Source organism: Drosophila sulfurigaster, chromosome X (genome assembly GCF_023558435.1).
Source record: "Drosophila sulfurigaster albostrigata strain 15112-1811.04 chromosome X, ASM2355843v2, whole genome shotgun sequence".
Lineage (NCBI taxonomy): Eukaryota > Metazoa > Arthropoda > Insecta > Diptera > Drosophilidae > Drosophila > Drosophila sulfurigaster.
Window position 1 is genome coordinate 8,073,295 of NC_084885.1, and position 21,684 is coordinate 8,094,978.

General features: G+C 37.6%; 1 protein-coding gene across 7 annotated transcripts in view; it reads left to right on the forward strand.

Annotated features, from left to right (window-relative positions):
* LOC133848239 (optomotor-blind protein) overlaps positions 1 to 21,684 on the forward strand; it is a 146,295-nt gene that overhangs the window by 55,865 nt on the left and 68,746 nt on the right. For 3 of the 7 annotated variants that reach the window (XM_062283722.1, XM_062283726.1, XM_062283727.1), the window contains exon 1: positions 255 to 1,481. The exons of 1 other annotated variant lie outside the window; for it this stretch is intronic. In XM_062283722.1, coding sequence (XP_062139706.1) covers positions 400 to 1,481 — 1,082 coding nt within the window. In that variant the 5' untranslated portion in view covers positions 255 to 399. Of the gene's footprint in view, positions 1 to 253; positions 1,482 to 21,684 lie in introns of those variants that run through there. 3 more of the 7 variants (XM_062283724.1, XM_062283725.1, XM_062283729.1) reach the window with 2 other exon arrangements.

The window sequence follows — 21,684 nt, forward strand, 5'->3', positions numbered from 1 at the left end:
AGCACAAAACGAAAACAAAAAGTCAACAAAAAAAAAAGGAAAACCGAGTTGGGGAAAAAGAGAAAAACAACATAAATTCTTGTGCTGCAAAAGTGTGTGACTGTGTGTGTGTGTGTAAAGCAAAAAACAACAACAACAAAACAACAACAACAAAAAGTACCTGTCAAAGTAGCGGAAGAGTCGAAGGAGCAAACAAAAAAAAAATAGCAGTGCAACTGCAACAAGTGCAACAAGAAAGCGAACAACAAATCAACAACCAAAATAAACAAGCAAATTATTAAAAACAAAGAAAATAAAAGAAAAGAAAAGTAAAGCGAGCAAAGCACGAGGTTTGTTTTGGCTCAACACAGCTGACGAGAATTTAACGCGTGACGCACATGTTGATGAAATTGTAATGTAATGAGATACGACGTCCAGGAGCTGCTACTTCATCAGTCTGCTGAGGATCCATTCGCCAGGTTCGCAAATGGGATGGCATATCATCCATTTCTGCAGCTATCGCAAAGACCCACTGACTTCAGCGTCTCGTCGCTGTTGACGGCGGGTAGCAACAGCAACCAGAGCAATCAGAGCAACAGCAATCAGAACAACTCTACCAACAACAACAACAGCAACTCTAGTAACAACAACAACAGCAACAACAACAACAGTGCAGCGACGGCAGCAGCGGCAGCGAGTCAAGCTTTGAGCTCGCCAGGATCTGGAGCTGGTGGCAATTATCGCAGCTCGCCGTCGCAGCTATCGCCACAAAGTAATCACAGCAATCACAACAACAACAACAACAACAACAATAATAACAACAACAACAATAACAACATCAACAACAATAACAAGAACCACTTGAGCACCACCGAAACGTTGAGTCAAGGAGGCAACTCGCCAACGCCAACAACAGCAACAACCGCAACAACATCAGCAACATCATCATCATCACCACCGCCATCGTCATCATCATCGTCACAACAGCAACAGCCACAGCCACAGCCACAGCCGTTGCCACCTTCTTTACCCGCGCATCATTCGCCTAGCGTTGCACCACCGCCGCTGCCACCGCAACAACAACAACAGCAGCAGCAACTGCATCCACCGCCACCGCAGCAGCAACAGCAGCATTTGGGGCCGCAACAACAACCGCCGCCGCCGCCGTATTTTCCGGCAGCCGCTTTAGCCGCCTTGGCTGGCAGTCCGGCGGGGCCGCATCATCCGGGTTTGTATAGCGCCGCCGGCGGTTTGCGTTTCCCCCCGCATCCGGCGCATCCGCACGCCCATCATCCGCTGGGCACCGCGTACACAACCGCCGAGGACGTCGTCTTGGCTTCGGCTGTCGCCCATCAGCTGCATCCGGCGATGCGACCCCTGCGCGCCCTTCAGCCCGAGGACGATGGCGTCGTCGATGATCCCAAGGTCACGCTCGAGGGCAAGGATCTGTGGGAGAAGTTCCACAAGCTCGGCACCGAGATGGTCATCACCAAGAGCGGCAGGTAAGCTTCAAAACCAAAATCAAGTGCAAGTGCAATCGAAATCAATCAATCAAAAAAAAATCACAAAAAAGTGCGAGATCAAATTGGAAACTTTTGAAATTTATTTTTAAAAGCTCTTCAAAAATTCAGTTATCAATTTTAACTGTAATTTCAAAAAACTTTCTCAAGTGAAACATCAAAACCAAAGTCTAGACAAAATTGCAAATTTCTTTAACTTCTTTTTTAAAATACTTTTTTGTTACGTGAGGATTTCTCAAGTATCAAATCTCAAATAGCAAACCCAAAGTCTAGACAAAATTTAAAATTTTGTAACTTCTTTTTAGAAGTTTTTTAAAATTGAACTATCAAATATAGTTTCAAAAAAACTTGTTTGTGAGGATCAAATTGGAAACTTTTGAAATTTATTTTTAAATCAAAAACAAAATCCATATAAAATTGGGAATTTTGGAAATTCTTTATAAAAGTTTCTTAGAGTTTAACTTTTAAAAAAATTTTAGTTTTAAAAAACTTGTTGTGAGGATTTTGCAAAAATCAAACAAAATCTAAAATTGGGAATTTTGGTAACTCCCTTTGAAAGTTCTTTAAAGTAGAACTTTCAAAATATTTTCTTGTTGTGTAAGGATTTCTCTTGATAGAATTGAGGGGATAGTTCACAAAATAGTTATTGAAAACGTGTGCTTTTATCATTTCATCAAGTCTAAAGTGATTTGTAAAATATTCTCAACTAATCTTTGGATTTTGCGAATACAAAATGGAATTTTGTAAATTGATTTCAATTCCTTTGAAAACTTCTCTAAGAAAAATTTGAAATTTTCAAATAAATAAATAAGTGAATACAAAAACCAATTTGTAAATTTGTTTAAAAGCGAACTATTGAAAACTGGGCTAAATAAATAAATGCAAAATAGAATTTATACATTTATTTAAATCCCTTTGAGAATTTCTTTATTCTATGGCATAATTAGAGTGCAAAATATAATCTGCCCTAGAGTCTCTCATCAAAAGAATAGTTTAATCATATAGTGGAGTGTTTAAAATTAAAAACAAATTAATTTCAAGTGCAACTACAATACTATTTTTGTAACGATTGGAAATGATTATTAATTCATTGAAATAACGAATACAATTTCATATTGGAATGAGATAAACCAGAGCAATTTCTATAAATAAAAAAAAAAAAATAAAAATAAATAAGTATACACTAAAAATTCGCAGCTTTATTTGCTGCTTTATTGCTTCTAATTTGATGGTAAACTAGATCCAAGCATATTTACTAAAAGTGCAGGATTAAAATAGTTAAAAGCTCATCATTACACCAAGAATTCAATTTAATGTGCACATTAACAAAATGACAAATATTTTTCAAGATTCGAATTTTTGTAAATTAAAAATTTCAAATAAATTGAGAACGAATTTTAATACATTCCATTAAGCTTAAATAATTGTTTTTTTTTACTCCATGGAGATCATATTTTAGAAACGCAATGTTAGAAATAGAAACGAAATTTTATTTAAGAGAATTAAATACTTTAAAATTTTTTTTTTAATCTTTGAACACACAAATTATGAAATATTTGTTATTACGAATTTCACATAAAATTTACAATCAAAATCGAGTTGCAATTGAAAATCCAAAAAAAAATTCCTGTAGGTTTCCCTATAAAAATTCATCTAATTTAATCCAAATATTCGTAGTTTCTTAGCTAATTCTTAAAATAATATGCCACAAAAAATTGCAAAAGTTTTTGCTTTTCCTATATATTATCAAATTGTGCAACAACAAAATTTACGAATGAAAATTAGTAACAAACAAAAAAATGAAATTTTCATTTTATAAAAATTTTTCTGTGTTGCTTCTTAGCTAAAAATTAAAATAATTTTCTACATAATTTCAAAAATTATATTATATTAGATTAGATTAGATATTAGATTCTTTAGAAATGAAAATCCAAAAGAAAAAATATTAATAAAAATGTCCTATCAAAAAAAATCTTTTTGTGTTGATCCTTGGTTAAACTTTAAAATAATTTGTCGCAACATTTTAAAAGTTTTTCAATACTTTGCTTTACAAATGGAAATTCTTAAGAATAAATAAATAAAGATTTCCTTTTATAATAATAGTTTTATTTTACTGCTTAGCTTAAGTTTCAAATTTGTCAAAAGCTTTGCTTTTTGCTCCATTCGTAGAGCACTTTAAGTCAACTCTGTTGCATTTGCAGATTCTTCACGAAGCGAAGGTCAAAGCAATGCTGCCACATAGAGTAGAGTAGAGCTTGAGTAGCAAGTGTCGTCATCATCGTTGTTGTTGTTGTTGTTGTTGTTGCTGTTGTTGTTGCTGTGTTGCATCCCTGTGCCCAATTCAATGCCACACGGTGCCCAGTGGCAGCTACTTGAGCACGTGTGGCGTCTCAAGCAGTCGCATCAACGGCTAATGTGGCACAGACAGCAGCGATGGTGAAAGAGATAGCTGAATGAGTGAGCGAGCGAGAGAGAGAGATAGCGAATGTGCGCGAGGCAGGAGAATTGTCTTTGGGAAAAGTAGGTGAAAAACGCATTTTACAATCGTTATAACACACACACACACACACTCAGCACTCGACACACACACACACACACACTCGAACTTATTCGTAAGTAGTCAAGGCGTGTCATCATCGTCATCATCGTCGTCATCATCATCATCATTGTCAACGTTGTAATCGTAATCAAGCTCTCCAGACGTCGGAGGTCGACGTTGACATTCAAGTTGCGTTCGCGCGTGAAAATGCGTTTTAAGCTTCACACCTAGTACTTGAAGTTGAGGCAGCATTCTGTGAATGAATCTCAATGACTGTGAGTCACTTCAACTCCCAAACTCTCATCTACATACATCTATGCAATCTTTCCAAAGCTCTTGACAGCCACACGCAAGGCGACAAAAAAAAATACAAAGAAAACAAAACATTCCAACGAATCTATTCAGCAAATCAATCAAAACACAGTTTTCTATATTGATGTCGAGTTACACATTAAGTAGCTCAACTTTTTATTTCTTCATTTACAAAAACTGTTAATCTTAATTGTTAGCCAAAAAGCAGAATCAATACAAACAATTCTTTTCTACAAAAATTCAAAAGTTGTTCCACAAACTATTTCAATTGAATGAATTTAAAAAAAAAAAAACATTACAACGAATTTATTCTCCAAATTTATTCCCCAAATTTATCTTCATTGTAAGACTTAATCACTTATTCTAAATCTTAGTAAACGAAGTGTTGAATCAATGAAAAAAAAAATAAATAAGAAAAAATATGTTGTTCTACCTCAACAAATGACTCCCAGAGTCAAGAAGTAAAATCAATAAATAAAAAAACTCTGTTCTACATAGAATTGACAAATTGTTCTACACACAATCTTAATTTCATGATTTCATCACTTATTATGAGTCTCATCCAACAAGAAGAATCAATAATAAAACAAAATGTTTTCTAAATAAAAGCATAAATTATTGATCAAACAATCTAATTGTAAAATTTCTTCACAAGAGGAATTCATAAATAGAAAAATATACACACATTCTTAAAAAAAAAAATCTACCTAAAATTCACAATTTGTTCTATAAACAATCTTCATCTCAGCCAACAAGTAGAATCAAGAAATCAATAAAAATGGAAAAAGATACAATAATATGATTAGAAACTACAAAAAAAAGTTATTTATGAAAGCAGTCTTTCATTGATAAGAGAATGCAGAAAAAAGCAGCACAAAAAGCCAAGTGAAATGTTGTTCGGTGTCTAGTCGCTGTCATTAGCTGAGTTATTTTATGCACTCGCATTCGCATTCGCTTATTCACTCAATGATTCATTCACAAATTCAATTAGTTCGACGCTTTTCACCTTGTTTTCTATGCTTTTGCCACTTTGTTCTGTTGTTGTTGTTCTTCTTGCTGTTGCTGTTGCATTTTAAAGCTACAAATTTGTTTGACGCCTCCGCTACTAGCCGCTTAAATCCTCTAAAGAGGGGATGGGGGGACTTTGCATTTGACTTTGGCCAACATAACACAAAAATACTAAACAAATATTTGCGAAAATAGTTTTGCACAGCGTCGGAAAGTTTTTCGTCGAGTGGCGCGTTCGCGTTTTGCAGCCAAACGCCAAACGCTTTTGGCGTCTGCTGCAAGTCTGTTGCTGCCCTACTGTTGCTGCCACGCCCCCACTATTGACGCGCCCAAACAAAAGGAGGAGGCGCGGCGCAGGCTTTTTAAATATGTAACTTGCTATTTTCTCTGTTGTTGTGCAAAAGTTTATTGCACAAATTTTTGCACCTCATATTGGGAGTTGCTCTCCCTTTCTCCCTTTCTCCCTCTCTATCTCTCTCTCTCTTTCGTGCTGGCATTCGCACTCGCTTAATCCTTAAGCTCATTAGCCAGCCAGCGCTCAAGTGTGAAACTAAACCAAGTGGCCATCCATAAACATAACCACTCGAATTTTTGCTGGCAAACTCTTCCTGTTGCAACAAACTCTTCTGCCTCTTCAGCCTCTCCTGCCTCCTTGCCACAATGCAAAAATTGTGTATTTACTGGCGCGCAGTTCATTCCCCAGCAGCTAATGTGTAAAGCGCGCTAGCAAATGAGTTTAGCATAACACTTGAATTGCAGTCTGCAGACTGAAGTCGTCTCTCACTCACACTCACACTTGCTCTCTCTCTCTCTCTCTCTCGCTTCCTAGCTTCTGCTTGCAGAAGCTGAATGCTGCGAAAGTGTTTCTAGACTAACATTCAATTGTTGTAAGTCGACCTAGCGCACCATTCGACTTCTCTTTCCCTCCCTCTCTCTCTCTCACTCTGTGTGAGTGGCTTGTAAAAGTTTTAAGTACTCGTTCGTTCGTTTGTTTGTTCTGTGCTGTGCTGTGCCTCAACTTGTGGCAAGTGCGCTGCCACATATGTAAGTTGCAACTTTTTTGCACGCCACATTCGACGTGGCATGCCCCAATACAAGTGCGAAAACTACAACAACTTTGTTGTGTGTTGCAACACCATCATCATCATCATCATCAACGTAATCATCGTCGTCGTCGTCGTCGTCGCTTGCCTCATCATCATCATCAATGTCAAAATTATTGTTTTGTTATTGCCGGCAACATTAATCCCCACCCACCTAATATGCAACTACCAGATGGCAGCGTGTGAATATGTATGAGTGTGTGTGTGTGTGTGTGTGTGAGTATCTTGGCACTCACATTGCATGTTTTAATTGCTATTTCGCCTTCCAACATGCGTATTTTGCATTCACTTAGCCGCGCAACATTTCACTTACTTGAGGGCCACTTATTCACGCGCTCATGAATAGTTTGAATACACGATGTGAGTGGCACTCATCAATTGCTTTAACTATATATATTTCAAGCCAAAACTCAAATGAGTGAAGCAATTGTTGAATGAATGTTTGTGCTTTTCATTATTCACTTTTATCAGTGGTTTTTCAAATTTCAAATACTCATTTTAGTTGTAAGTATAATATTAATAGAGTATGAATATAGAGTTTTACAGAAAATGAATAACGATATTTGTACTTTTCATTATTCACTCAGAGTAATCGAAATTTCAATAAAATAAAATTCGAATTTCTCACATTTCTACATTTAATTATTCAGTGTTATCAGTGGTTTCTACAAATTTCAAATACTCATTTTATTCGCATTCAGAGTAATCCAAAAATCAAAAGAATATGAATAGAATTTCACAAAAATGAATAAAGATATGATTTAATTATAAATTTTCACAAAATTCCAAATACTCATTTCATTCCCAAGTCATTCAGAGTGAATCATGTCAATTGACTTGAAGTCGATGTTTATAGTTATCCTCAAAAAGCTGCTTTGACTAACAATCTGGTATATTTTAGACACTATGGTATATTTCGAATTTAATACTATAACAATATACCTTTAGTGTATTTTAGTATTTGAATCTAGTAATATATCAATATACCACATTCAGTATATATTTAGTATTTTTGCGGTATATGAATTTGGTATATTTAAAAAATAATACTGCACTGTTTTGATCCTTTTCAAGAAAGAGAAAGAAAGCCCTCTTACTTATTTTCTATAAGAATTGAGTTTCACATAATCCCTAAAAAATTTCAATGTAATCAGTAATCGAAAAAGAAGATATACTCGTATTTATGCCCAGACTGAAATGGATAAAGCTACTATTAGTCATAAACATTTATTTTAATCAGATGTTAGCATAAATAAACTACTCAGTTGTCTTGTGGCTTCTTCTTTAGAGCAACAATTTTTTCTCACAACTATCATGAGACAAATTTAGTTAGCATCTTTTGTTTAGATTCGCAAATTGAAACCGCATTCACGCTTTGGATTCATTACACACTGCAAAACCACACTCTACACGCACTTTGATGGCAATTAATAATGATTTACGCAGTTTTTTTTTTTTTTTCAATGACTTTTCTTCAGCCCCGAAAACTGTGGTGGAACCTTTTGATTTTCTATGCGTAAATTCCGAAAAGTGCGACGCACTCTACTCTCCATCTCGCTCACTTTATTTCTATCTCTATTTATCTGTGTGTTGCAAGTCAAAACCAATCAGAAGTTGTGAGAGCAAGTAAAACTGATTCATGTATCCAGACTATTCACTTTGCTGATTCAATTAGCGCAACGCATTTGAATCTCGTTATTCATTCGCATTCGGATTCGCATTCATTATTCACATTTCCCTTCATCCACAAAACTGCGCGACAAAATGTCGCTGGCAATTAAATCGCCAAAGCGAATTGCGTGAAATGTTGTCGCTTTCTTCTTCTACTCATTGCTGCTGCTGCTGTTGTTGTCGTCTCTGACTTATCAATTAATTGAAATTGCTGCCGAAGCGCAAATAAATAAAGCGACTTCTCGACTCGCGACTTTTCGACTCTTGGGTAGCCACTTGACGACACTTTGCCGCGTGAAAGTGCAAAAAAAAAGAACTCAATAAAAACGAGAAGAGATTGCCAATCAGCCCAACTGTGTGATACCCTGGAAAAGTATGTCTAATGTTGTAGTATTTTTAAATCAAATCGAAAAGAAGATTCAGTTTTTGATTGGAAAAAACGTATTTAAAGTTTCACTTCAAAAAATGTACGCCACAACTAAATATAAAATCAAAATTATACAAAAAAAAAGTATTTTTTTGTAGATTGATTGTAATTTATAGAAATATATACTAAATACGTTTTATAGTAAAATATACTAGAATAAATATAGTTTTGTGGAAGTTATATTATACAATATACCATTTATAGAAAAGATATACTAAAAAGTATATTTTTCTAGAAGTCTAATCAATCTTAATAAGAATAAAAAATAATAATGCAAAAATTTATAATAATATACATATTTATGTATATCTATTAAAAAAAACCTTTTCATTTAAAAAGAAATTTTCTTGCAACAAAGCCTAACAAAAATAGTTCCATTTACTTAAGCATACCTTTCTGTCGCACTTAAGAACTTCGCAGCGTATTTTAGGACTATGAAATTTATAATGTCAAATCAGCGAAATGTTTCGACTGCGCTTTGCTTTGATTTGCTTGCGTCGTCGTCGTCTCTCTCTCTCTCTCTCTCTGGATGCCAATTGATAAGCGACAGCGACATTTTGCTTTCGTCTAAGGTTGTCACCTCCCATTCCCATTCCTCCCTCCGCCCCCCTAGAGGTTGTGACAGTGACTAGTCGGCGCCTTCTAATTGATGCCAGACCTTGTCTATCCCAGAGTGCTAGCTTGCTTTGCTTTGCCGTGCCATGCCGTGCGCTAATGTGTTAAAGGGCCGTGCCAAGACACAGGTCGACAAATGTTTAATGATACGACCCCTCCGCTCCCCCTTCCCCGCTCCACAGCTGACGGTTGGGTCAACCCTCTCTGAGCAACCGCCTGTCAAAGTTCACTTGTTTAATTTTCATAAATAAAAATGACCTGCAAGGACTCTTTGGTCTCTTTTGGGTAAATACTCAGCTGACGGCATTTTTTTTTTTCTTCTTTCCCTTTTTCGGTGGGGGCAATCAAAGTGCACTGGCACGCCCCTATTTTCTATAGCGTGCCTCAATTAAAGGGGCGTAACGCATTTTCTTCTTTACTTTGCGTTTGCCTCCTCGTTTCTATCAAGTTTTTCTTTATAATTTTTGTATTTTTCTTTTTTTTTTTTTCAACCAAAACTTTGTAGTTTTCAGCTTTGAGCTTTGCGCTTTTTTTTACTCTCCCTCTCCCCCTCTCTTTGTCAATAAGTCATTAGGGGTGGTGCTGAGGGTAGTTTAGGTCGAGAATTTTGTTATATTTAGCGTTAGAATGCAACCCTGTGTGCTCCAACTAACTAAATCGTGCCACAACTTTTGACTCGCAAAAACAAAAGCAACTACAACAAACAGAAAAAAAAAAATTGTAGCTAAAGCGTTTTTCATAATTGTGTGTGGAAAATTGTCGTTGTTGGTGGGAATGGGGGGAGGGGACACAGAGAGGGGGGCATTATCGATGTGCTAAGTTGACAAATGCGTGGCAAAGTCCTAGTCGACGGTCTCCTTGGCACGCCTCCGCGGCTCGCTCGCTCATTTACCGCAAATTGTGAGTAATTGGAACGATGGCAACTGTTGGCATTTTGTCGTTCTTTTTATACCCGCTACCCGTAGGGTAGAAGGGTATTATAACTTTGTGACGGCAGGAAATGTATGCAAAAGGGATAAGAAGGCATCTCCTATTCTCTATTCTTGATCAGCGTCAACATCCGAGAGGATCTAAGCATGTCCGTCTGTCAATCTGGTATATTTTGCACTCTATAATATATCTGGAATGTTGTACCAAATATACCATTCGATATATTTTTATAGCATTTTTGTGGTATATTATTTTGGTATATTTTAAGAATAATACTGCAATGCTTTGCTTTTATTCAAAAGGGGTATCTCACAGTCAATCTGGTATATTTTGCACTCTATAATATATCTTGAATGTTGTAACATATCAATATACCAAATATATCATTCGATATATTTTTATAGTATTTTTGTGGTATATTATTTTGGTTTATTTTAATACCGAATAATACCGAAATGCTTTGCTTTTATTCAAAATGGGTATCTCACAGTCGAGCACACTCGACTGTAGCTTTCTCACTTGTTTTCTGTAGTTGTTGTTGTTGCTGTATTGTGGTTTCAGTTTAGAACGCGACTCCACAATTTCGATGCATGAAAAATGCATAATAATTGCATTGACAGGTAACAATTGAAGGCGCACATCCTTTTTTTAGCATGCCATCGCAAGGATACATTTCCATAGCAAACTTTTGTGCGTCAGAGTAGAGCACACACAACTGAAAAATGCATGTGCCTCTCGCTCGCCCTCTCTCTCTCTCTACCCCTCTCGCACTTTCTGCCCTCGGTAATTTGTGCGTAATTTGTTGTGAAATTGATTCCAATCCCCTAATCGAAATCATTTATAGTTAAAACTAATTGCAGTGCAGTCAGCACAAGATAGGCGCATTCCACGTATTTTGCAACAACAATTTGCAAAGTCTTTTATTAAATGATTAACAAAAAAATATGCCCGATAAAGCGTACAAATTTATTCGCCCCCAAATGTCAAGAGTAAGAGAACTTAAAATCAAAGAGAACATATGTATGTGTATATAACTTACCAAATGCGAATGAGGAAAGTGTTCATACCTCTCACTTTTTATCACTTCACTTCACAATACTCCTTATAAAAAAAAATTAAAAAAAAATAAGCACTGAAAATACAAAAATAATTACATTTATGTAAGTTTCCAATAAATAACAAAATTAAAGCTTAAGAAAATTGTCTTACCTGATATTCCTGGTATCTTCAAGCATGTTGGACTTTATTCACATTCTCACTCACTTAAAAAAAAATATATATATATATATACAAAGTAAACACTGAAATTAAAAGAATAAATATTATTAGTTTGAAACATCACAAAATAATTGAAACTGAAGAAATTCATTTAATTTTAAATTCATTTTTGCAGTCTTACCTGGTATTCCTCGAATAGTTAATTTTCACATTCTCACTCACTTAAAAAAAATTAGTATAAAAAATAAACACTGAAAATACAAAAATAATTACAATTAGCTAGCAACGATAAATGACAAAATTGAAACTGAACAAAATAGTTTTACCTGGTATTCCTGGTATCTTCTATTTGACTTTTTTAAATATTTCACAAATCAAAAAATTAATATACAAAAAAAAACACTGCAACAAAATAAATACTATTAGCTTGAATATAAAAATAATTGACATTTTATGGAATAATGTTGACTATAAATTAATTTTTGCCATCTTACCTGGTATTCCACATATAACTTTTGGATCTTGCACTATTTTTCACAATCTCACTTTCCATTCACTAAGAAAAAAAAAATTAACAAAAAAACACTGAAAATAAATAAAGAATTTGAATTCACAAAGTTAGTATAATTAAAATAACAAAATGATGACTTCAAGTATAATGACATTAATAATAATAAAATTATGATGATATAAAGAAATTATTTTAAACCGTCTGAAATGATATTATCATAAATCTTATGAAATCTTACCTGGTATTCCTCGACTTCTCACTTATTTGGTGCATTATTATTTCACTTTTCACTAGTATTCCTCAACTTTTCACTTATTTCATACACTATTATTTCACTTAAAAAAAATAGAATAGAAAACAAAACACTGAAAATATAAAGAATTTAAAATACATTTCAAATGTCTTGTGTAAATAATGAATGACAATAAAAGGAGATTCAAAGTAACAAATATGATTATAGAAATACGTAAATTATTGGAAACATATTATGAAATCTTACCTGGTATTCCTCGACTTCTTACTTATTTGGTGTATTATTATTTCACTTTCACTGGTATTCCTCGACTTTTCATTTTTATCTTACACTATTATTTCACTTAAAAAAAAAATAGAATAGAAAAAGTAATAAGTAATAATAAATAGAAATAAAAGAAGATTCAATGTAGAAAATATGATGATAGAAATACAGAAATTATTGAATATAATTTAAATATTATGATATCTAACCTGGTATTCCTCGACTACTCATTGATCTTGCACTTCACTTTATCACAACACATTTTCAGCACTTCAAAAAAAAAAAAAAACACTGAAAATAAGTAAAGAAAATCATGTCATAATAAAGTTATCAACAAATACAAAATCTATACAAAGCTTTATATAAATAATGCCAATGCACTTGATAAATCATATGAAAATTTTGTATTGCTTTCAAAACGCAAACGAAAAAGTCATGAAATGTAAAAAATATTTATAGACAGATAGAAAGAAGCATGATATATGGCATTATGCGTCGACATTTTGGATATTTAGCGTGGCTGAACTGTCAGTCAGACACACCACATACAGCAAATGTATGTGTGTGTGTTGCATCCACAAGTTGCACGTTGCCACAAGTTGGCAGTGGCCACATTTTATGTTTATAAGTTGCAGTCTAAGTTAGTGGCAGTGCAAATCAAAGGCACCGTCTCCGTGTTGAGGGTCTCAGCTTAGCTCAACTCAACTCAGCACAGCACAGCACAGCTCAGCTCGTTTCGTATGCATAGAGGTGTCTTTCCGTGTGGCAGTTGCATGGCCATAAGTTTTTCAGTTGCATGCAACAGTGGCAGCTGTGTGGTTGGTCGACTCGACAATACGAGAAACCACCCAAAAACCAAACTAAGCAAGAGCATATTTGTTGTAGCTCAACTACAAGAAATTAGCATAATAATCATAAACATAAAACAACAAATGACAAAGAAGTAGAAGAAGACGTCGACGTAGATGGATTAAAATACGGAATAAAACGGGGGGAAGTGCGCGCATTTGCTGTTAATTTAAATTGCATTTACGCCCACTTAAAATTAAATGAAAATTAATTTGAGAAAACAAAAAAAAAACGTTAACTTGGCCGGCTAATTAAGTAGCTGCTTCCGTTGTCGTCGCCTACGCTACGGCAGCGGAAGTCAAAAAAGCTTGGATTTAATGGCCACCAAATTTGGTCATCAAGCGAAACCGAAACCGAGACCAACCAAAACCAAAAAAAAAAAAAAAAAAAAATTGTTTAACTGTCTCTCAAATTGGTAACAAAACGCCGCTAAGTGGCTAACTAATCGAGAATTCCGCTGTTTACACGCTCCGCTTGGCTAATGAGTACGCGCTCCCCCGGCCCCTCCCTGCCACCTCTGCCACGCCCAGCGAGCGTAAAGGCATCTCGAATGCTTATCGCTTGACCCTCGGACTGATAACAAAGCAGCTGAACACTTTAGAAGAAAAGCGCTTTGAAAACACCTGAGCAATAAAAAAAAGGCGTTTTCGTTTGTCGGAATGTTTGAGGCGCCTGCGGCAACTGTACTCAGAAGTGTGTGCGTGTGTGTGTGTGAACTAGTCATAAAAATCGAATTCGAAACTGAAATCGAAATCGAGACGAAGTTGAAGAGCGACAAGCGATTCTTCTAGTCGAAACTTTCGCTTTTTATTTTCCTTAAACAAAAAAACCAAAAAGTTTTAAAAAGGAAGAATAAAGAAGAAGAACAGACAACAAGGAACAAGAATTGAATATTAAACGCATATTGTATAAATTTTTTGAAGTATGCATGAAATGCATAAAGAGAAGAGCGCAAAAAAAAACACACACACACACACACACACACACAGAACAGAAGAGAAGAGAAGATGGTAGAGGAAGAAAATATGACAACGACATGATGATGATAATGATGTTAATGCATGCTCATCATCATGTTGATGACGACGGCCCAAAAGGCGCTGCTTTATAATGAAGAACATGAGTTCGATTCGCCAGAACCAGAACCCCAAAAACAACAACAACAACAACAACAGCAAGGGCATGGCTACACGAAAAAAAAACAAGCAGAAAAAAGCTACAGTCGAGTGTGCTCGACTAAAAGATACCCGCTAGCCAAAATTGTTGAATCGATGCCAAGTTTTTGACCTATAAAATGCTGTAACTATCCATTGTATTTTAATATTTCACATTTGTTTTACAATTATTGTGTGTAAAAAACAATATGTTTGCTTTTGGCGTCAAGTGTTCTATAAACCCCTTCAACCCTTTTGGTACAGTATTAAAATAGCAGCCAAAAAGGAAGAATGGAGCAACAACAACAACAACGACGACGTCGTCGAAAAAAAAAGCTGCGACGTTGAAGACGGCGTCTTTTTGGCGCCAGAAAAATAACGACAATGCCTGATGAATGCGTGGAGCAGCAGCAGCAGCAGCAGCAGCAGTAGAACGGGAGATGGGGGTGAAAGGGAGAGAGTCAGAACAATGCAAACTTTATATGTGTGTGTGTGTGTGCTTTGAGCTTTCAGTAAAAGCTCGCTGGCCAAGAGAAAGTGCACGCGAGAGCGAGCGAGAGAGGTGCGACGTCGCTGATCTGAGGCTGATGCTGCTGCTGCTGCTGCAGTCAGCGTTGCGAAGCTAAAAGAAATGTCAAAAACAATGAGAACGGTCCAATGAATTTGACAAACATTTCCTAGATGTGCGCTGGCAGATCAAAGAAGGCGACACAAACGACATCGACGACGACGAACCGAGAGAGCGAAACGATGGCAATGAAGACGAGATGAGACGACAACGGCGAAAACGAAGCGCAAATCGCAATGATATCGCTGTCTCGCTCGCACGCCTCGCCACGGCAAATTAGTCAAATTAGCATAGCCACACAACGAAAGCTGTCGTCGTTGATCCTCCATCCTCCCCTTCTTCCATCCTCTTCAGACCCCTCTAGCGGACTTCTTTGGCAACTTCGTGGCTCCCTCGTCACCATCTTCAATTCGATCTTTTATTTGTGTGTATTTTACTCTTTTTTTTATACTTGTATGTATGTTTTTTTGTCTCGTGGCATATTCACGCGTTGAGCGCAAACTCGACTTGGCTTTTAGCATTAGTTTACACTTGATTAGAACGCTAATTGACCCAACAACAACAACGACGACAAGCAGGAAGCATGAAAAAAAGGATATACGTGGCGAGGGGAGGGGTAGGGCAGGCAAACTCATTGAATTGTGCAATTTTCGCGGAAAAACTTACCCAACAACAATGCGACAGATGTGTGCCAACCACAATACACATTCATTAAACACTAAAACACTCGTTAAGCACTCGAAATTTGTAATTAAACCACTCACGCACTTCAATTTGCAAATTTTGACGACGCGCAAAAAACTTTTCTAATGCGCCAAAATGATTTTCTACTCAACTAATGAGTTGTCATGAACGGCGTTTAGGCAACAGTTGCGCAACCGCTTAGTTTTAGTATTATCCTTTAATCTCATTGTGCATGTTCAATGCAACTCTGCGTATATTTTGCTGGGCTCCAATAGCGCCATCTCGCTTGCACGCTAGTATTTTTTTCCAACTGCTGCTGCGTTGTCGTCTTACGAAAACGTTTTATGAATTTCAAGTGGCAAAAATTGATGAGCTCTGCTTTGGTTTTATTTTCTTTTTATTATCGCGCTCGCGTGTGTGTGTGTGTGTGAATTTAATATTTTTGTGAAGCCTAAAAAAAGAAGGTAAATATTATATTATACAAATTGTATGAAACATTTTGGTGCGTTTTAAGTGCGCTGCGTGTTCTGATTGCTTGATGCGAACACAATCCGTTGGCCACACTGGACAAAGATTGTTGGCAGAGGGGGTGAGGAAGGGGGTCCGTTACGTTTTAAGTTCTTTTTTTTTGTAGTATTTATGTGCAGAGCTCTCTGCTCACAATGAAATTTATGAATACAAGTGACGATGATTTCTGAGGAAAACAAAATCAAATTTATGTAGCACCTCAGAAAAACGTTGCATTGAAATTAACACGAACACACACACACACACACACACACCCACACATCCATAGGAACAGGCCGATAAAAGCAATTACGCACGCACAGTAAACTGTAAAAGAAGAACAAGAACGAAGCAGACGAAAAAGTAGTCGAAGCAGCAGCAATGTAAGAAGAAGCACCAGCACTTGCGGTGTGAAGTGCAGTAAGAAGAGAGAGAGAGAGAGCGTAACTTGCCTAAGCCTACACACATACTCATACTCTCTCATGCTTGCTCTCACTCCCCATGTGCATCCTTCACTCTCCCACTTCCCCACACACCCTGAAGTTTGGCTTTCGTATGGCGCTCAAATGGTTCGTGCATTCGGCTGACGTTGCTGCCGCTGGCGTCGCTGCTGCTGCTGCTGGTGTTGTAGGTGTCAATGACGTGCGCTATCAGTTTTCATTCATGGCAGTGTTACCTTTTGGCTTTATAGCAGCAAACTACTAGGGCACAACAACATCGCACTCGTAACTTTGCTGCTGCATTTTAGTTGTTGTTACTTTGTATGTGTGTGTGTGTGTGTTCTGTTCTGTGTTATACCTGTTAATTATGAGCTAAAGAGGTATATCAATCCAGTTATGTGGAGTAATTTTATTGATAATAAATCCATAAATTTGAAATAATATTTCTTGTTGAATAAAAATGTGTTAAATCTAAAATTAAAGAATAATTCTATAACTTTGCTCCACATATGATTAGCGGGTATTTTGACGCTGAGGGGGCTTTCGTTTTTGTTATTCTTTTTTGCATGCGTCTGGCAAATTTGCTCTCATTGCGGCTCACTCTCTCGTCCGCTCTTTGCATGTGTGTGAGTGTGTTTGTGCAGTCAATTAAGAGCAAACAAAAGCTGCATGCATGCATACGTGTGTTCGTGTGTGTGTGAGTGTGTGTGTGTGTGTGTGTGTGGGTGGTGAAAAAAAAGGACGAAATGCAGTAGAGCTAAAAGTTTTTGCGTTTTTATTTTGGCATATGCATATGCATATGTGTCCGTGTGTGTGCTTGTGTGTATGTGTGGTTCTGTTGTTTGTCTGCGTCGTGTTAATTGAGTGTGAAGTTGAGCTTTTGTTGTTGTTGATTTTAATTGTTAAGCAACAAAGGCGCGAAATATGTTTTAGCTGCTGCTGCTGTTGCTGCTGCGGCCAATCTGGCTTTTAATTAAGCACCCAAAAGCTCGACGACAACAACAATAACAATAATAAAGCTTGCGTGCAAACGTCGCGTTGCTCAGCAAGTGTTGATTTCATTAATGCTGCAATTGCAGCAAAAAAAAAAAAACGCAAAAAGGCAAAAAGACAACGAGAGCGAAAGACCTGTTGTTGTTGTTGTTGTTGTTATCTCTGTTTGGCTCTTGCATTTGATGCGATCGTGTGTTGACTGCATTTAATTGTCGTCGTCGCTGTCGACGTCGCTGCCGCCGTCGCCGCCTCGTTCGTTGTCACTTTGAGTTAACAACTCGATTACACGCTGCGACTGCGCTGCCGCCGGCCATGTGCAATTTTTTTGTTGTTGCTCTTTGCGTTGTTGTCGTTGTTGTTGTTTGTGAATTATTAATGAATCTCAGGCAGCAACATCGAGTCCGTGTTAATAAAAAACAATTAATATAAAGTGTATGTTTAGTGTTGACAGCGCTGCACTTGCTGCGTTCGCTGATTATTTGTACTATTAACGCGTTGCGAACTCGTTATTTACAGTCTCATATCGCCCTCTCGCTCTGCCATTGTCTCTCGTTGTGTGTAATTACTTTTAGTTGGCCATAATTTGTCAATTGCTATTTTGTTGCACTGACTGTCAGTGCAATGGCAATGCCAACCAACTGCGAACTTCAGCAACAGAAACTGCAGCAGCGGAAGTGCAAGTGTGCAATCAACATAGAGCGAGACAGTGCGATACGGAGAATGAGAGAGTGAGAGAGAGAGAGAGTGAGAAAGAGAGATACAGAGAAGGAGCTAGGAGGCAAATACCGATGACAGGTTTTTAAATATGCACCTTGATCTTGTGCCAACCACTTACAAATTATCCAGTTACTCGTTGTGGCCTCAACTCGTTACGTCCTACTCGTTTGATTCATTTAGAGTACGAAATGAACCATTCTCGTTAGTTCAATAAACTATTGGTCAATTAGTGAGCTTCTTAACAAGTTTTAAATACTTTAACTAGTGACAACTTATTAGCCAGTTACTCGTTGTACCCAACTGGAGACTCTTTCGTTACTTGATCTTCATTACTCTCACTCGTTACTCGTTAATCATGAATTACTACGTGCAACTATTTGGCACTTGATCAATTTTGAAATTTCCTTATGCCAATTACGCGTTCGTTTTATCTGCTAGGCAATAAACATTAACAAGTCAGCTTGTCATTCGTCATTCATCGCTCGTCACTCGTCACTTGTCACTCGTCAGTCAGCCACTTGCTAATTAAAATACAGGAAATTAGCTGAGTAGCATTCACACACACACACACACACACACACACACAATTCGCGTTCATACAATAGGCTGCTTAGAGTACAATTAACTAATTGTCTAAGTTCAACTCGCTCTCGCTCTACCTGTCTTACTGGCTTAACTGTTGCGGCGCCTAACTACTGCAAAAGATTGTCTGCCCCAAAATCCATAACAACAAAGACAACGCATTCTCGTCTCAGCATTTCGTTCATGTCCTGCTCTCAGTTGTTTTTTTTTTTTGGTTTTTGTTGGTTTGCTTTTGTTTGCCAGTTCTTTTAAGCCGGTCAGCTGTCCCTGTCTCTGAGTCTGTCCTTCGCTGTCTTCGCTTCTCTTCCTTTGATGGCAACCCTCATCCTCATGCAACCCTGTGTGTGTTGTTTGCTCCTGCTCCTGTTCCCACTGTTGTTGATCGTTCAATAATGGGCCTGGAGCGCCAGGTAAGCCACAATTCGCAATTCGCATTCATATTCACATTTCACGTTGTCTTGTTTGTCTCATCTTCTGCTCCTACTTGTTTGCTTTGCTCATCTTTGTTGCTTGCTGCGATCACTTTTGGCCTGAGGCATTTGCTGCACTCCCCCAAAACAATGCAGGCAATGCGTACAGTTTCTGTGCACTTCGATATCTGCATTTTGTGATCAATTCGGGGCAGTCTTAGCGCCTGCAGCATCAGCTGTTCGCTGAGCTTTACCTTCAGCCAGTTTCACACTGTCTTTCAGACTTTTTCGGGTACCTCTGGGCGGCTGGGCTGTCCAATTGTCCGGTACGTGCTGCTGGCTGATGAAAAGTAAACATACCACAAATTGGACAGTGGAACACATGTTTGGCGCGTTAAATGCTCGAGCGTGTTATTTATAACGTTTTTTTTTTACTTTTTCTCGTCTTGTTGTTTTAACCAGGCCAACACACCAGCCGGCTACTACTACCAGACCTGAGAGAGTGTTTGGCCAACAAGTTGCTCTTTGGTCGGGTCTCTCAGTCATCTTGTTGGCTTGTGTTCTTGTGTTCACAGACGCATGTTGCCCCCGTGTGTGTTGTGTCCCCGTTTTTGCCACCGCTTTGCACGTTCTTTTTCTTCTTGTTGCTGTTGCTGTTTTGACCAACACCTTTTGTAGACATTGGCTTTGGGCAACAAGAAAGTCGCAGAGCAAAACGGCAGCAGTTGTAACGTGCTTGTTGCTCGCTGCTGCTGTTGCTGTTGCTGCCTTTTCCGTCAACTCCTCTGCGGCCTTCTTGCAACCGCAAAACAACAAAATATGCGTGTAGCTCCGTCTGTCTGTCTGTCTGTCTCTCTGTCGGTTGTTCTTGGCCTCTTTCTCCCTCTCCCTCTTTCTCTCTCACTCGTGTGCCCGCACCTTTGTCCTTTTGGGCCTTTTATGACAGACACAAGTCACAACAAGTCAACCTGCTAGCAGGACAAGTCCTTGAGCACAACTGACGCCACTGACAAACACGCAATATGCTCGCTTGGCATTCTCAGACCCCGATCTGTTATGTTCTAAAATGGGTTTTATGATAAGACATTATATAGGTGATCAGCAAAACATGCAAAAGTGTTGCCACCCTTTCGCTACCTTGTGAAAACTTGTCAGCACTACCGGGAGGTTGTACCAAAAACATTTGCTGGTACCTTTGCTTGAGGATTTAAGATAATTAATAAGACATTATGTAGACTTGTGATCAGCAAAACATGCTAAAGGGTTGCCACCCTTTCGCTAGCTTGTGAAAACTTGTCAGCACTACCGGGAGGTTGTACCAAAAACATTTGCTGGTACCTTTGCTTGAGGATTTAATATAATTAATAAGACATTATATAGACTTGTGATCTGCAAAGCATGTTAAAGGGTTGCTACCCTTTTCTAGCTTTGAGATGATGTGAAAACTTGTCAGCACTACCGGGAGGTTGTACCAAAAATATTAGCTGGTACCTTTGCTTACGAAATTAAGATAATTAATGAGACATTATATAGACATGTGATCAGGAAAACATGTAAAAGGGTTGCCACCCTTTCCTAGCTTTGAAATGATGTGAAAACTTGTCAGCACTATCGGGAGGTTGTACCAAAAACATTTGCTGGTACCTTTGCTTGAGGATTTAATATAATTAATAAGACATTATATAGATATGTGATCAGGAAAACATGTAAAAGGGTTGCCACCCTTTCCTAGCTTTGAGATGATATGAAAACTTGACAGCTCTACCGGGAGGTTGTACCAAAAAAATTAGCTGGTACCTTTGCTTGCGGAGTTATCGACATGCCGAGAGATATCCGCTGCCCACTGGCAAATGTGTTTTGCGTTGACTTGGCAGATTGTGCGCAACAGGTGCCATTTTGCAGAGCCAGAGAGCAGCCTCCTGCAGCACTACCACTGGCAAAAATGTTGCGTTGTCGCGTTGCAAGCTTATCAGAAACGCGCAGTTTCTGCGAATCGTGTTGATTTGATTTATTTAAACAACGTTCGAAAAGACAAAAACCCAAAAGGTTTCAAGTTGTAAAAGAGCAAAAGAATAAAGCAAAAAAGTAAAGAACAAAAAAAAAAAAAAAAAAAACGTTATCGCTATGCGATCATAAATAAGAATTATGCTTATAAACATGCGTTGGCCGAGAAAAAAAAGAAGAGAGAGCCACCCATGAATGGATGACGACGACGACGACGACGCGAGTTTTGCAGACGATCGAACGAAGAGCTGAAGAACAAGCTGCGCTGTGTGTGGGACATTAGAAAAATAATCTGTGTATCCCTGAACACAGCCAGTTTCCTTTATTTTATTTTATTTTATTTTCTTTCGTTTTTTTTTTTTAATGTTAACAACATTTAAACGCAGCTCGTTTAGAATCTGATTGTCGATTCCCTTCGTTTTTGGT